We start from the raw sequence: 17,616 nt of genomic DNA, 5'->3' as shown, positions 1-17,616 counted from the left end.
TGCCACAGCCACTCCAACTTTTATGCAACCACTGCCTTGATCAGTCAGCAGCTATCAACATAGAGGCAAGACCCTCCGCCAGCCAAAAGATTATGACTTGCTGAAGGTTCAGATGATCATTAGCACACTTTACCTATAAAGTACTTAAAGTTAAGGTATAAGCATTCTTTAGACACAATGCTATTGCACACTTATAATTACAGTATACTGGAAACATAACTTTTATATGCATTGGGAAATCAAAAAATTCATGTCACTTGCTTTATTGCAGCGATCTGGAACCAAGCTTGCAATATCTCCAAAGCATGCCCATACTTTAAATACTTAGATTACTTAATATACCTAACATAATAGAAAATAATAATACCTACTATAATGCAAATGCTATGTAAATAGTTGTTATGCTGCATTTTATTTGTATTATTTGTATTGTATTGCTATTTTTTGGTTTTTTAAAAAACATTTTTGACTAGCTGTTGGTTGATTCTGCGGATGCAGAAGACCAACTGTAAAACTATTAATTCATTTAGTCTTCCTAAAAACCCTATAAAGTAGGTACTATTTTTTATTATTCCCATTTTATAGATGAGAAAACTGAGTCACAGAGAAATAAAGAAACTTGCTCAAGGTCACACAGCCAATAAATAGTTTGATCTGAGAGACTGAAAGAAAACTGAAAAGGCAATAAATCTCTCTTTATGTAACTCAGAATGTTACTGTATCCTCGTAATATCTAAAATTGTCCCTCCTGTTATTGGAAGTACAAGATCCACAAGTTAGGAAATTCTGGCCTACTACAGGATAATCTAATATCTTAGAATTTTAATAATAAAACGCTTCTTTTTAACCTCATCACCTGCCACAGTAACCTGTCAACCTCTGGCACCCAACCATTGCCAATGCCTCCTAAACCCAAAACTGTGGGTTTCCAGGGAGACTGGGGCATTTTCCATCTGAGTAGACAGTACAGATAAGCAAGGGATTGACCATCATGGAGCTTCTGGGACTATACTGACCAGGGGTCACTCTGCGCTGCAATCTGTAACCTAGTCAGTTCTGAGATGCACGGTGGCTCAAACGCGCTTAGCTTGGTGACTTGCCACACGCACTGGCCCAGATCTGGCACTGCGCTACAATTTCTTCTGCAGCCCGTTCTGAGATTCCCTGTCACTCTCCCAGAACTGCAACTCTCCCTCTCCCCGCCACACCCTAAAGCCCCACATCTTCTCGACCCTCTCCCACCGCTTCTTGGAGAAGCGTCCACTCCCTCAGTCTTACTTTGGCTTAATTTAAACTCTCCCGAAAATGTATAGCGGATGACGGCCGACCCCGCCTCCCAGGCCACGTGGGCGCGGCTCACCATTGCTCCGGGGCACCTGCGGCGGGGGCGGAGCGGGACCAGCCAGGCAGGCCCAGGGGGCGGGACTCGCCCAAGGTGGTGGGGGACGGGCCCGGGCGCCAGGGGCGGGACGAGGCTCTGGGGACTGGCACAGAAAAGGGAAGTGAACCTGGCGAGGGCGGGGCGGGCTGGTGCAGTTGGTGGGGAAAGGTGGGGCGAACCCAGGAAGGCGGGCCCATAGGGCGGGCGCAGACTGAGCGCCCGGGACGGGTCAAGGAGGGCGGAATGAACCTGGAGAGGGCGGGGCGGCTGGGGGAGGGGCGGGAAGGCCCTGGGGACAGGCCTAGGGGGCGGGCCCGGGAGGGGGGCAGCGCGGAATGGACCCAGAGGGGGCGGGGCGGCCCTGGCGCGGCTAGGGTAGGGTGGGGCGTCCTGGGATCGGGCTAAGGAGCGCGCGGCGGGCGGGCCGCAGGCCCTGGGCACGACCATGGTGGGACATCGCCTGCGGCTGCGAGGACCTCTGCGGAAGGAGAGGCGGCTGGGCAGGAGCGCGGGCCGAGGCCGGGCCCTTTGGGCAGCAAGCCCGTGATCGCTGCCGTCACCGATCGCGATTCCTTCCCCCTCGCCTTCCCCCGGCGCCGACTGCCACCCCGCCGGACGATGCGCGCCCGGGGCCGCCCGGGAGGCTGAGCCCAGCCTCCCGCTCCGCCTTCCCCGCACTGCTACCCCCATGGCTTTGCCGGGCGCAGAGTGCGCGGCCGACACCCCGGTGTCCTCGGCCCGGGGAGCCCCAGGCGGCTCAGCGTCCTCGTCGTCCACCTCCTCGGGAGGCTCGGCCTCGGCTGGCGCGGGGCTGTGGGCCGCTCTCTATGACTACGAGGCTCGCGGCGAGGACGAGCTGAGCCTGCGGCGCGGCCAGCTGGTGGAGGTGCTGTCGCAGGACGCCGCCGTGTCGGGCGACGAGGGCTGGTGGGCAGGCCAGGTGCAGCGGCGCCTCGGCATCTTCCCCGCCAACTACGTGGCTCCCTGCCGCCCGGCAGCCAGCCCCGCGCCGCCGCCTGCGCCGCCGCCCCCGCGGCCCAGCTCCCCGGTGCACGTCGCCTTCGAGCGGCTGGAGCTGAAGGAGCTCATCGGCGCGGGGGGCTTCGGGCAGGTGTACCGCGCCACCTGGCAGGGCCAAGAGGTGGCGGTGAAGGCGGCGCGCCGGGACCCGGAGCAGGACGCTGCGGCGGCAGCCGAGAGCGTGCGGCGCGAGGCTCGGCTCTTCGCCATGCTGCGGCACCCAAACATCATCGAGCTGCGCGGCGTGTGCCTGCAGCAGCCGCACCTCTGCCTGGTGCTGGAGTTCGCCCGCGGCGGAGCGCTCAACCGTGCCCTGGCCGCTGCCAACGCCGCCCCGGACCCGCGCGCGCCCGGCCCCCACCGCGCGCGCCGCATCCCTCCGCACGTGCTGGTCAACTGGGCCGTGCAGATAGCGCGGGGCATGCTTTACCTGCACGAAGAGGCCTTCGTGCCCATCCTGCACCGGGACCTCAAGTCCAGCAACAGTAAGTGGGGCTAGGGGGAGGTGGGGGAAGACTACCTTCGTGCCAGCCTAGGGCGGGCTCCACAGGACATAGTACCAGATGGAAAGAGGCGGGAGTCAGCCTTAGGGCGCCAGCAGCAGCTCATGTCCAGGCCTTCAGGGCTTGGAGGTCCAGCTAGTCCTTGGTTATTTGCTTTGGGGCTGGTGACACGCTTAACCTTGACTTGCCTTTGGGTGCTTTTTATAGAAGCTCAGACCAGACTTGCTTGTAGATGAAACATTTGTAAAATACCTGGATCTACTAGAAACCTCAGGGGGCAGTCAGGCCTTTCAATACCAGAGGTGATTCATCTGGGTAGGACTTTGCAAACCGAGGCCTTCTGCAGATTATATGGAACCCATGACGGTCCTCGCCCAGTGGCCTTCGTCAAAGTCCTCGAATGCACTCGGGGACGTCAACTTTACAAGTGCTGTATTGAGGTTGCTGTTTGCCTATCCAAAATATGACTTTATGTCTCTTACCTTTTCCAAAGACTTTTTTCATTCAAATGTCTCTCTATGGACCGGGCGCGTGGCTCATACCTGTAATCCCAGCACTTTGGGAGGCCAAGGCGGGCAAATCACCTGAGGTCAGGAGTTTGAGACCAGCCTGGCCAACATGGCGAAACCCTTTCTCTACTAAAAGTACAAAAATTAGCCCAGCGTAGTGGCAGTCGCCTGTAATCCCAGCTACTTGGGAGGCTGAGGCATGAGAATCACTTGAACCCGGGAGGCGGAAGTGGCAGTGAGCCAAGATCGCGCCATTGCACTCCAGCCTAGGAGATAGAGTGAGACTCTGTCTCAAAAAAAAAAAAAAAAAAAGTATCTCTACGTGAAATATGATTTTGTTATTGGTTCAATGACTTCTTTTCTCCAGACGAGAGGCATGGTGTGCACCGTAATACACTTTTGGGTTAATAACAAGTGCATTGTCCTTGCACAGGTACTTGAAACCCTGAAGACCTGGCCAGTGTCATTGATTTTATTTATAAATCAGGGTGGATTTTCCAGATGTCAGTAAAGAACTGACAAATGACTTAAATGCAAATCCTATGAAACTTTGCTGTATAAAAGAACCTTATAGAATAGCTGTTTGATGTTGGTTCTTTAATATTGAAGATCACTTCATATTCTTAGAATGAGATGAAATCCCTTGAAAGGTTTAAGGATGCAGCCAGAACTGGCATTGGCCTACAATAGCTGGAGTCTTTCAATCCTGTGAAACCTGCTAGGACAGGAGCTAGCTCAAGTGAAAACATTGTCCCTAAAGAAGAGTGACAAGAAGAAATTTACTTGAAAATTACTAACGTAGCATTTTCGCTGGGAATTGTAAATAATTGGAATATTATAGCTAAGCATAAGCATTAGGCATTATTTCATGATCCTCCTTCCCCCCAAGTCTCTCTATAACTTAGATTGCATCTGCTTAGGCGATGAGAGCAAAGTCTAACAAAATATGTTATTAGTGGTAGTGGTAGTGGTAGTGGTGTATTCTTAGTACTTTGACAGACCACGTGAAGGACTATAGCATTGCTTGCTTTTGAACTATGTTATAGTAAAAACAGAGTGCAATTTCCTAAAATACACTTTTCTTTCAATAATGTAATTTTTTTCAATAAAAGAAATGTCTGACCAGGTGCTGCCATAGAATGGGTGACTTGTCCACGTGTCCCATACGCCCTCTTTCCAGTGGTGTCCTGAAAGCCTGTGACTGCTGGGAGTTTTCTGCAGAACCAGGTATTTTAAGGACATCAACAGCACCATTCATTCCTTCCCCTGCCTCTTGGTAGTTGCAGCAACTCTGTAACAACACAGAACTCAACATTTTACAAATGTATCCAAATCATCAACACAAACAAACACTTGGGTGGTACTGGTCCTTAGGCTAAAAAGTTAAAGGGCATAGGCCCTTTAACTTTTACATTGTACTTAGTTTTGTTTGGTTGCAATACTTTTCGAAGTTCACACAACACAGGGTAGAGAATGTTTGCTAGTGTTTTTAAAGCATGTTTTAAAAAATGTTGATCCATTCCTATGGATTAACAATCCATAGGATTTATGGATCAAACAACAATCCATAGCAATTAATGCAAATAGTAAATTTTTATAAAGTTCTATAAAAGATAAATGTTTAAAGAACTCCTAATATTATTAAATGGTAAAAAGAACTAACATGACCCTGGAACAATAACTATGGCCAAACAGTCTTTACTGACACCAGAAAAACTTGTATAGTGGAGTATAGACTACTGTATATTCAGTAGATATTACATAATTTGAAGGTGATTACATGCTGCTACTTAGTTTTTGAAAGACTTTTCAGTCTCAGAATAAATTGCCAAACTTCGTGGAGTATTTTAATTTCTATAATTGTCAGGCAAGATTCCCTTTGCTTTAAATTGTTGCACTCTTATAAAAGACTTAATTAGCTAGTCACTAGCCTGGCCAAGTATTTGTTACAATATGACCATTATCATAGTTATTCAATTACTATAAAGTGAAAAGTGTGACTAGGGTCTAGAATGTGCAAACCATGGTACTTCACACATGGTCTTTATCCTGAATGTCTGATTTTATTTGTTCAATGAATAAATGCAGAGTTGACATTCTCTGCTGTATATGAAGCTCTAACTTCTTGTTTATATAAAAACAAGTCATACAAAAAAAAGTCATATAAAAGTTATATGACTTTTGAGTATAACAGATACTCAATTTCAGCATGTTTTGTTTGACTTTATTGGATATTTGCTAATGGTGGTAGTGAGTTAGTGATAACGTAAACAAGGTTTTAAAAATCAATATTGAATTTCATTTTCACTCCAAAGTGTACTCATGTACCAAAGAGCTAATAGAAGACTACTTGGAGCCAAATTCAGTGGAAATCACTTTTTTTTTTTTTTTTTTTTTTGAGACGGAGTCTTGCTCTGTCGCCCAGGCTGGAGTACAGTGGCACAGTCTCTGCTCACTGCAAGCTTCGTCTCCCAGGTTCACGCCATTCTCCTGGCTCAGCCTCCCGAGTAGCTAGGACAACAGGCGCCTGCCACCACGCCCGGCTAGTTTTTTGTATTTTTTTTTTAGTAGAGATGGGGTTTCACTGTGTTAGCCAGGATGGTCTCGATCTCCTGACCTCGTGATCCGCCCACCTCCGTCTCCCAAAGTGCTGGGATTACAGGCGTGAGCCACCGGGCCAGGCCGGAAATCACTGTTTTAAACAAACTTTTAAATTTGTCTGGAGAATATGTTATTCTTGACAGATTTTCTTTTATCTTTTCTAGTAGATCTTCTTAAGTTTTATCATATCTTGTGGGGGAATATGTATGTCTAGATAATAGCTGATATGTTGTGAATGATATAAACAACTTTGTCCTTTTTCTAACAGGTAGCAACAGATTGAAAGTTGTGCCAAGTTAGCAAGCTTTAAGCATCATTTATGTTTTAAATAAATACTAGGCCCTGTAACTCCCTCCTAGATGCAAAATAAGTGGAAAATACTTTTTATAAGTCTACCTATATGCATTCCCCAGAGAACAATAGAAAGCAACTTCAGGTTACTGTGAAAATCATCGGTGTTATATGCATTTGCAGAAGAGAAAAACATTGTGGAGAGCTGGAACTCATTTAACACTTTTGGAATGCCCACCCTGTGCCAGTCACTTCTGGGCCTCAGGAACACATGGCAAGCCAGACATCAATGACAACAAATCTGCCATCATAGAGCTTAGTCTAATGGGGAAGATAGATGGCAGTCACGTAATCACAAATAGATTAGTAAGTGCCGTCAAGAAAATTAAGCATGGTAAGGGGTGGAGAGTGGTAGCGTGGAGGATGGGGGTGCTGTTTCACACAGTGGCTCTCCAGGCAAGGCACTCCGAGGAGGGGCCACGAACTAGTCAAGCAAAGACCCAGGCAAAGGAAAGAGGAAGCAAAAATGAGCCTTCAGTATTGGAGGTGTGAGGAGAAGGCTGGTGAGGAAAGGCACGCGTGGGGCGGGCCTGGCAGGCCTCCCTCTGCTGTGCACATGGAGGTTTCACTCTGAGTGACGGTACTGGCCTCTGTGGAGAAGGGACTGCAGCGGGCTCAAGTGATGGCTTTCAAGGTTGTCTGTATGAGAGGGGCACCGACTCTGCCCAGAGTGGTAGCAAGGGGAGTATTTTGCAGAGAGGTTCCCAGGGGGCAGTGAAGATAAAATCTGCAATATAAGAATTACTAAGGATGGTTTGAAATATTAGAATTTCATTTAAGAGTTTTAAACAAAAACTGCAGAAGTGCAGGATTGAAATAGGATTGTGTGGCATCATTCACGAGCCGAGGCGGGTGGATCACGAGGTCAGGAGTTCGAGACCAGCCTGGCCAAGATGGTGAAACCCCGTCTCTACCTAAAATACAAAAAGTTAGCCGGGTGTGGTGGCAGGTGCCTGTAATCCCAGCTACTTGGGAGGCTGAGGCAGAGAATTGCTTGAACCCAGAAGGCGGAGGTTGCAGTGAGCCGAGACCACACCACTGCACGCCAGCCTGGGCGACAGAGTGAGACTCTGTCTCAAAAAAAAAAAAAAAAAAAAAAGATTATGTGGCATCATTTATGGTTTCCTTTTTCTTTTGTGATATTGCTTATTGTGTTCTATTTTCTTTTTTCTTGAGAGGAAATAAGCTTTCCATGGGGAACTGAGCCACAAATTATGGTAGCTACTTACTTTTATACTTTTTATTTCAATGATTAAGTATTTATTATCTCAATGTTTTTAGTCTTTCGGGAATAATTATTATCTATCTACAGTATTATTTACAACTACAACTACATCTACAATAGTTGTATTTATTATGAAATGCCATTTGGAGCTCTTACTATGACAAACTGCAAAAGGAATATAAATTTTGCTTTAGCTTTTTTTCATTAGTACTGTGTAAATAAAAGAACTATCTGAGAAAATGTAATCTCCAAGTAAGATGTTTAAATAGCTCATCAGGGTGATTTGGGGAAGCTATTAATTTCACTATTATCAGTTATAAGACATAAGTCCCCTTCTCTCTTCTGTTGTTATACTCAGGACACGTAGCTTCATGCTATAGCTGCTTCCTGTTCCAGGAGGCACAGAGAAGTCAGTCCGGATGTCCCAATCGTAACTGAGATCTATATCTGCTTTTGAAACAAAGTTAGCAAAAGGTTAGACTTTTAGAAGAATAGCAATCACAGAAGAGTCACCACATCTTCCCCCATCATTTTCATGCTTGCATATTAAAAAGTAAGTAGCTGGCCAGGTGTGGTGGCTCATACCTATCTATAATCCTGGCACTTTGGGAGGCCAAGGTGGGAGGATTGCTTGAGCCCAGGAGTTCGAGACCAGTTTGGGGAACATAGTGACACCCTGGACTACAAATTTTAAAATGTTTTAAAAAATAGGCAATGCCTTATTTTTTGTAGTTGTGAGGGGTATAGCTAGTTAGTTCTGAATTATGCAAACTATCCATATTTGATCAGTTTTGTAATCATTGGCAAGTATATCAAAGCAGGGTAAAGGAGACAGGAAAGTATTTTATCTACTCTACCCATTTAAGAAGGTCATTTGTAAGCCCTGCTTTCTCACACTAGCATTTAAGTGCTAAACTTACCAGAATAGTGCAGCTAAGGGAAAGAGCATTGGCTTTTTTTTTTTTTTTTTTTTTTTTTGGTAATAAAAAGTCTTGCTATGTAGCCCAGGCTGGTCTCAAACTCCTGGACTCAAGCCATCATCCTTCCTCCTCAGCCTCCCAAAGTGCTGGGATTACATGTAAGAGCCACCACCTCTGGCTCTATCTAGCATTGCCTTTAAAATCAGTCAGATCTGGATTTGAATATCAGTATCCTCATTTACTAGCTGTGTGACCTTGAGCAAGTTATATAACTTCATTGAGCCTGATTGTCTTGATTTCTGATACTGTATTCGTTTCTTGGGAGATTTGTCAGAAGTCCTGTAGGAAAAATCTGTTTAATGTTTCCTAACCCATTAGAGGCAATTAGGTAAATACTGGCATGAAAACATATGGCTTTTTCAGGGAACAATGAGTCGTTAAGTGTAACTAGAATGAAAAGTGGAGAAAGGGTTTTTTGTGGGGGAAGGAAACAGGCATTTAGCATGTGGTCAGGCAATGAGTGTCATGGATGCCATGCTAAGATGTATGGACTATTTAAGAGACAAGGGAGAGCCATTGATGGTTATTGAGGAGTAGTGTAGTATGGTCTGCTGCGAGAAGACAAATCTACAGACAGAGAAACATAAGCTTGGTGTCATTTGCTTTATGACTGTACTATCATAGATTGTCAGAATGGCAATAATAAAAACTAAAATAATTTACTTAGACATTGGTTTGACCACATCGTTTATCATTTACAATCCAAGCCTACTTTTTAGCATCGCAGTTTGTTTACTGAATTAATTTAGACCACATTTTCTCTCTGATTTCTAACTCCCTCCAAAATTAGAAAATATTCTCTAGCTTTACCATGTCAGGCCGATGATCTTAACTCCAAATGTTAATGACTGTCCCCAAACCCTCTGAGGCTCCCCAAACCCTCTGAGGTAAACCAGGGCTCCCGAAAAGTAAAAGCACCCCAATGAAGGAATTTTAACAGGCAGAAGGTTTTGTGGGGGACCTGGGAGAGCTGTGATGGCTTTATTTTGGAGCCTGAAACTTAAATTTGTACAGTTGACTGCTAGGCTATGTAAATTTAGTTTTTAAAATTCATCTTCTCCAAATATTGCTTCATGTTGAGTGCTTTTAACTAAATGATAGTATTAATCATTGCAAAAACCACAATTACCTGTGCACCAACCTAATAGTAACAAGATTAGTTGTCAACATTTATTTAGGGCATACTAGATGCTGAGCACTACTCACAATTTATCCTCATTTATTTGTCACTACAACCTTTTGAGGTGACACTCTAATTATCCCCAACTTACAGGTTAAAAAAAAAAAACTGAACTCAATGATTAGTTGACTTGATCAAAGTCATTCAGCCCATCAAAGGGTAGAACTAAGAATTGAATCTGGGACCTCTGATCCTGGAACTTGTGTTTTATTGTCTCTGTATATTGCCTGGATTAACAGTTCTCGTATATTTGCTTTCAGGACTCCCAAAGAGCTTTGCTTTATATCAATTGATATTTATCATATTAGAAATTTAAAATGATACATTTTAAAAATGTTTAATAATATGAATATAACGTAGACTCCATTACATCTTAACATGGCATTTGTAATGGGAAAACTCCCATATTTTCCAAAACAAATTTAATGAGGATGGTGGCATTTCTTTGCACTTGTGGAGTTCACTTTCATGCCAGACTGTGAGAGAAGACAGACGGATGTTCATATCTGCTTCTGCAGTCACACTGTTGCCATCTTAGGGAACCCTGGGGATCCCTAGACCATACTTTGAGAACCTATAGGCTAAATGATTAGTTCTGTTGATACAGACTGACACTCTTTAGCAGTAGTTCCCACACCTATTGTGGCATCAGAATCTCCCTGAGAACTTTTCAAAAATCACATGTTCTGTCTCATTTTGGGATATTCTGCTTCAGTGAACCTTAGGAATAAGCAATGCATTTTTTTTCCCTAATATTTTATTTTGAAAATCTTGGAATATATAGAACCGAAATCATTTTAAGTGAAAATTAAAATTTTACTTAAGGCTGGGTACAGTGGTTCACACTGTAATTCCAGTACTTTGAGAGGCTGAGGTGGGTGGATCACTTGAGGTCAGGAGTTCGAGACCAGCCTGGCCGACATGGTGAAACCCTGTCTCTACTAAAAATACAGAAATTAGCCAGATGTGGTGGTGGATGCCTGTAATCTCAGCTACTTGGGAGGCTAAGCAGGAGAACTGCTTGAACTGAGGAGGTGGAGGTTGCAGTGAGCTGAAATCGTGCCGTTGTACTCCAGCCTGGGTGATAGAGCCAGATGCTGTCAATAAATAAATAAATAAATAAATAAAATAATTCCCTTAAAATTATTCACTTACAAAAATTATTTCACTTATAATCCCACTGCCTAGATTCTACAATTAACATTTTACTAATTTGCTTTAACATAGATTTAACCCTTAGGCATCCATTAATCTATGTTACTTTCTGATGAGACAATAATTTTTCTTTGACGATTCCAGATGATTCAGATATAGAGTAAAGTTTGAAAGCTGCAGTTCTGAGGACCAGATTTGTGGATTCCTTCTTATATGTTATCTGGGTTGATATAGAAATTCTTCCATTGGCTATAGACTATATCCAAATCAAGTAACTGTCTGCTGATAAGTGTATGGTGAGTCGTAGCAGGAGCCAGGTGACAGTATGCCTGATATATTCTGCTGTTATGACTCTGAGAAAAGGTACATCTCAGAGCATTTGTTCTTTTCACATTTGAGGACAAATAGTGTTGTTGTGGTAGAAGGTTTGAGCTCTGTCTGACTCCACTAGCTTTCTGAATAGGGTGACGTGACGATTAAGTGAGATAGTGTAAGTCTGGGGTTGGCAAATTTCTCCTGTATAGGGCCAGATAGTAAATCTTTTTGATTTTGCAGGCCATATGGTCTCTGTTTGCAACTATGTAATTCTGCTGTTGTAGCCAAAAACATCCTTGACAATATGTAAACAAATGAGTGTGGCAGTGTTCCAATAAAACTTTATTTACAAAAGAGGCATTGTGCTGGATTTAGCCTGTGGGCTCTAGTTTGCCAATTCCTCATAAATGTCACAGAATTTGGTAAACTGTAAGACAAAATGTAAATGCAAGCTGTCGACTATATTCATTTTAATGTTTTACTTAGAAACACTTCAAAGTGTTTTACATTTAAAATATTTATGCTTTAAATATTTCCTAATGTGTGTATGTGAACTCATTGATACCTAAACATTTTCTACAACTCTTTGCAGCCTAATAACATTATTATTTTTATTCATTCTGCAAAATCAGGTGTCGCTTAATCAGGTATTTGTTCATTTTAGTTGGAGATGAGAGTCTTTTTAATTTGGCTAACTTGGGTGATTCCAGGCAGCCTGCAGTATGAGGAAACAGTTCAGAGCCTTGTTCCCTGCAGGTGCGCTGAGATCTGTACACTTTGGCAGGCCTGCTTGTGACTTGGGTTGATAAGTTGGGTCAAGGTGAAGGCATAAAGTATTAAATTGCTCTTGTAACTGTTTCACTACCAGGGTTCATTACTGGTTTGTGCATTTTTTAAGCTATTGGAAAAAGAGCAAATCATATTCCATTTTGGAAAGTATCTTGATGGCATATAGGATGTTTGAATTATTACTTCTGAAGATCTGGCTTCACGTGATTTTAAGTGGTTTATTTTGTTTCAGGTTTTCTGTAAATAATGCATCGGTTGTATTAAACATGTTACGTTCTTACTAATATCTTAATGTAGAATATTATGGAAGATTTTTGCCTCAGTTTGCTTTATTATGTACCTTGACTATTAAAATGCTAACATGATAGAAATTTAGAGCTAGACTTTACATACAATGAAATGTAAGTGATTTTCTCATTAAAACTGTGTATACTATGTGTCCATGAAAAGGCTTGTCCCATGAAAGATGGATTTTATTTCAGTATACGAGCAATGTGAAGTTCTGTTTTAGCTTACCACATCTGTTTTTTCTTTACAGAAGCCTTTCTTCTTGTATTCAGTATGCTAGCTCATTCATTTATACAATAGTTACCTGTTGATCATATACTATGTACAGAGCTCTCCTAGGCGCTTGGTATTGAGTAGTGAACAAAGCAGACACAAATTCCTCCCTTAAGGATCTTGCATTCTAGTGATTGAGACAGACATTAAGCAAAATAAATAATAAAATGTGTGGTATCTTGCAGAGTGGTAGGTGCTCAGTATAAAAATTAAAGTTGCAAAGAAGGATGGAAATGTTGGGTTAAGCAGTCAAAGATTGCGTGTCTAAGCCAAGTCTTGCAGAAAAGATGGATTTTCAGTAGAATCTAAGTAAGTGAGGAAGTGGGTCATCTGGGAAAGAACATGCTTGTTACAGGGAACAGAAATTGCAAGATTTCTAAAACAGGAGGCCAGTGTGCTGGGAGAAAAGTGAAGGTGGGCAGAACAGCAGGACATGAGGGAGAAGCAGGGATCCCTCAGACTATGCAGTCCTCGGGGCCTACAGGGTCTTTGACTTTTACTATGACACAAGAGAGTTTTGAACAGAGGAGAGCTGTGGTCTGATTTACATATTAACAGGACTATACTGGCAGCAGTTTTGAAATTAGATGAAGGGGAACCAGGTTAGAAATATGAATGTGAGAGTCATCAGCATGAGAAGGTATGTGAAGCCCTGAGATTGACTGAGATTATCTAGGGAGTGAGAGTAAATAAGAAAAAACTAGACAGAGGTCCAAGGACTGAGTCCTAGTAGTCTCCAGTCTTTAGAGGTCAGGGAGATAGGGAGGACCCAGGAATAGCTAGAAGTAAAGGGGAAAATCAGGAGTGTGGAGACCAGTGAAGAAAGTGTATCAGGGAAGAATGATCAGCTATGTCAAATGCCACTGATAGATCAATATTCAAATAACTGTTTTGCTATAATTATTTTTAAAACAATCTTCCTTTCTTCTTCTTCTTCTTCTTCTTCTTCTTCTTCTTCTTCTTCTTCTTCTTCTTCTTCTTCTTCTTCTTCTTCTTCTTCTTCTTCTTCTTCTTCTTCTTCTCCTTCTCCTTCTCCTTCTCCTTCTCCTTCTCCTTCTTCTCCTCCTTCTTCTTCCTTCTTCCTTCTTTCTTCTTTCTTCTTTTTTTTGAGACAGGGTCTTGCTCTGTTGTCCAGGCTGGAGTGCAGCAGTGCTATCACAGTCCAGGACAGCCTTAACCTCCTGGGCTCAAGTCATACTCCTACCTCAACCACCCAAATAGCTGAGACTATAAAGGCGAGTGCCATGATGCCCAGCCAATTTTTAAATTCTTTTGTAGGAGGTCTCACTGTATTGCCCAGATTGGTCTTGAACTCCTGGGCTCAAGTAATCTTCCCACCTTAGCCTCCCAAAGTGCTGGAATTACAGGCCTGAGCCACCGCATCTGGCCAACAGTCTTCATTTCTTAATGTCCAGGATCCTAATACTTCTTTAGGAGGTTAGAGGTGAATCGATTTTTTGTAATTAGCAGCTGACTTAGCATGAAAGGAAAAGCTTATAATAATTTGTCTTCTTCATATTCATTCTTCCCCTAAGAGTATTCATTATTAATTTCCTCATTCATTCAACAAACACTTGAGCTTGTTAAAATGCCAGTTGCTGTGCAGTATTGAAAAAAGATTAATTAGGCACAAGTTCTATCCTCAAGCTGCTTACAATTTAATAAGATGAGATTATAACAAGGAAGACAAGACAGGATTTAAGTGTAATGGGCAAGGTACAGTCTAAATGTATTAGAATGCAGAGAAGTAGCTGAGGTTAGGCAAAAGGCAATGGGAAGATGTTGCTTAAAGACTCATCTAATATTGGAGCAGGAAGCGTTGCGATTCCAAAGGCCAATGGACTTGTAAGTGGCTTCACAGTTAATGCCATGGAGGTCTGGACTAAGAGCTCAGTGCTGGTGCCCTGATTGAGTGGAAGGTCCAGTAGGAAGTGTGAATTTTATAGAGGGCAGAAGAGGAAGGCATTCCATGCTGTAAGGAGGCACATGGAGGTGGGGAGACAGAAAAAGGCAATGCTGTAGTTTTGGGAAATGGCACACGGAATTGTTAGAATATCGGGTTCATTTGGGAGAGTACAAAAGAGAGCTGGGAAGATTACTTGGGGTCTGGGGTGTGAATCAGGAGGCAAGGAAGTGTTTTGAAGCCTATTTTCATCAGTCCTTTCCCATGTCTGCCTGTCTGGAGGTTTGTAAGAATGGGGAGATAATGTGTATAAAAGTGCTTTGAGAAACAAAGTTTTATAGAATGAGATTGAGAAGGGACGGAGGCCAAAATGAAAGTGTGGGCTTTATTCCATAGGCTGGATAGTGAGTGGGGGATATGTGTCTGGAGTGGGAGTCGGGGGAAGTGGGGAGGCAGATGGTGCTGGAGTGAAGGGGAACTGGTGCCACTGGAGAATGGGTAGAAAGAAATATGAGAAACATTCTATGCTATATGTAAATTTAGAAAATTATCATTCATTCCATATAAATTGTGGATTGTCCTCAAAGTTGAAATTTATAAAGTTTGGTAAAGTTTTTTGTTAATATATTCTTTCACATTATTGCTTTTCTCAACTTGTTTTCTTGCTTATGACATTTTTTTGGATAATACATTTCCAGTTAAAGATTAATCAAAACTCATTTGACTCATTAAATGGAATTTGGACACAGTGATCCCATCAACGTTGAGAACATGGTGTACATAGTAATTGCTTTTTAAAAAAATATACGTTATATACTATAATTCTGAAAATACCAATGTGAAACTTCAAAGGAGCTGAAAAAAATTCAGTGCCTCATGGTTGAATAAGTAGGCTAAGTACAAGGTTGTAAAGGCCAGTTGTTAAAGAATGGGGCTAACGAGGTCAAAAATCTTGACTGAAGTCACAGGAAAGGGTGCTCAAACAGTTGTTGCTAGGATACTTACAAGAATTTACCATTTCAGTGGCCAAAAAAGTTGGTTTGCCTGGTTTGTACATTAAAATCAGTGGTGACCAGCTAGTGCACCGTGGTTCTGCCTGCGTGAATGACAGGAAGCGGAAGTTGGCTGCCAACCACGTGTCTTTAGGCTGAAACCTGGCAGTGTGCCCCATTATGTTACCTGTTGTGGGACGGGCTATTTTTGGTTTCAGTCACATTGCCCAAAAGATATGGCATTCCAGGAATTCTGCTGAACACCTCTGAAATGGAATCCAGAACAATGGGCCTTTCATGGAACCCTAAAGGGTTGACATTTGGAGTGTGATTTGAACTTCTTTTCTGTGAGCTCACAGTGTGGAGGTGCCTGGCTCCTGTGGAAACTTTGGACCGAGGAATAGGGGCTGCTGTTCTGAAACTGTCAGAACCAAGCCTGCTAATATCATACGCTGCCATCACATTTATTTGGGAATGAAGTTTGTTAGTGTTTGGTTTTTAGTTCTCACTTTTGATGCTGTTTTCATTATTTAGAGTAGACTTTCTTTGACCTTTGCATCGCAAGGGCTGCCAGCCCTTACTTGGGGTCTGGGGTGTGGACCAGGAGGCAAGGAAGTGTTTTGAAGCCTATTTTCATCAGTCCTTTCTCATGTCTGCCTGTCTGGAGGTTTGTAAGAATGGGGAGATAATGTGTATAAAAGTGCTTTGACAAACAAAGTTTTATAGAACTGCAAGCCATTTTGATCGTTAATTTGGGGTCTTTTGGTGGCAGGAACAATTATTGTTTAAAGGTGAAATTAATGGTATTTCTAGAAGGAAAAGATAATGCAGCTGATGAAAAAAAAGCTAATTAATTCCCCTGTATTCTTTTGTTATTGTTTCAGCTTCTTTCTGTGGTTTAAGTACATGGGTTTAAAGGATTGGGGACCTAAATCTCTTTTTCTGTAGGTATTTTTTTTTCTTTATACTCATAGGGAATAAGGACCAAGAAACAAATATGCCTTTAGCTGATGTGGATGGAACATTCAAAAATTAATCTCACAAAATGAGATTTCTGGTTGCTTTGCCCTCTTCTTATAACCAATAGCTTCTGAGCAGCACAGAAGAGGGCTGGGGATGAACTCCAGCTCTGTGTTTTAGCTCTTTGATCTCGGATAACATTTCTAGGCTCTGAGCTGGAGATTATATTCCTGCCTCATAGACTAGTGTCACGATCAAGTGAAATATTAAATGTGTGGAAACAACTCTGCATAGCCAAGAGTTGGTAAATGGTGGGCAATATTCTTATTATTTGAATCAGTGATAATTATCATTAGCAAAAGATATTCCATTGAACATTGTGATGTACAAGGCACTATGTTAGGCGATATGGAGGATTCACAGAATGCTATAAAATACAGTTCCTGAGATTAAGTAGCTTGTACATAACAGGTAGAGAAGTCTTAGGTAAAAAGATAACTGACAAAATAATGTCATATGTGAGTAATAAATGATAGGGAAGATAAAATCATTCACAATTTTGTGCGATGTTTAGGGGGTTTTTCTAAGGAAGCTGGTCCTTGAAAATCAGGACAGTATAGATGGATAGGAAGAATGAAAGGCTATTTCAAATGGAAGTGGGTCTCTGATTTCTCTCCTCCCTGCCTCTCTCCCCCTCCTTTTCTCCATCTCTCCCTATGTAGTACAGCATTAAGAGTAGGAATGGTAGCATGTTGACCTTACTGTTTAACCACTGTATAACCGTGGGCATATAGCCATCCTAAATCGGATTCTTCATATCTATAATGGAAATAAGAATAGAACAGATGGTTCTTGCTCTCTAAATTTCAGTTACAATATGACATGGAGAAAAAAGTTATAACATAACAGTATTTATTCAGTATTGATTGTTTATCTAATAAGCCCTTACTCAAATAACCCTCCACATTTAAACCTAGTCTTGGTTTCTGCCAATTGGGTTCCCTCCAATTACCTTAGCTCCTATGACTGCCTGATATTGTAAATGTTCGACAATCCAATCCAATCAAAATGCACATCCACTGGGAAATCTCAAGCCTTGAAAAAGAGGCAGGATTTCCTGAAGTTCATGAAATTGATTTTGAAGACTTGCTAAAAACACTTTCAAACCCATTGATGAAAGTGTGTGTGTGT

General features: G+C 42.6%; 1 protein-coding gene across 2 annotated transcripts in view; it reads left to right on the top strand.

Moving 5' to 3' along the window:
* The first annotated feature begins 1,773 nt into the window (after window positions 1-1,773).
* The window catches only part of MAP3K21 (mitogen-activated protein kinase kinase kinase 21), a 54,580-nt gene continuing 38,737 nt past the window's right edge, over window positions 1,774-17,616 (top strand). For both annotated transcript variants that reach the window (XM_005539759.5, XM_015440272.4), the window contains exon 1: window positions 1,774-2,886. In XM_005539759.5, coding sequence (XP_005539816.3) covers window positions 2,070-2,886 — 817 coding nt within the window. In that variant the 5' untranslated portion in view covers window positions 1,774-2,069. The remainder of the gene's footprint in view (window positions 2,887-17,616) is intronic.

Source organism: Macaca fascicularis, chromosome 1, assembly GCF_037993035.2.
Source record: "Macaca fascicularis isolate 582-1 chromosome 1, T2T-MFA8v1.1".
NCBI lineage: Eukaryota > Metazoa > Chordata > Mammalia > Primates > Cercopithecidae > Macaca > Macaca fascicularis.
The sequence above is the reverse complement of the archived record's forward strand: the minus strand, read 5'-3'. Positions and strand labels throughout refer to the sequence as shown.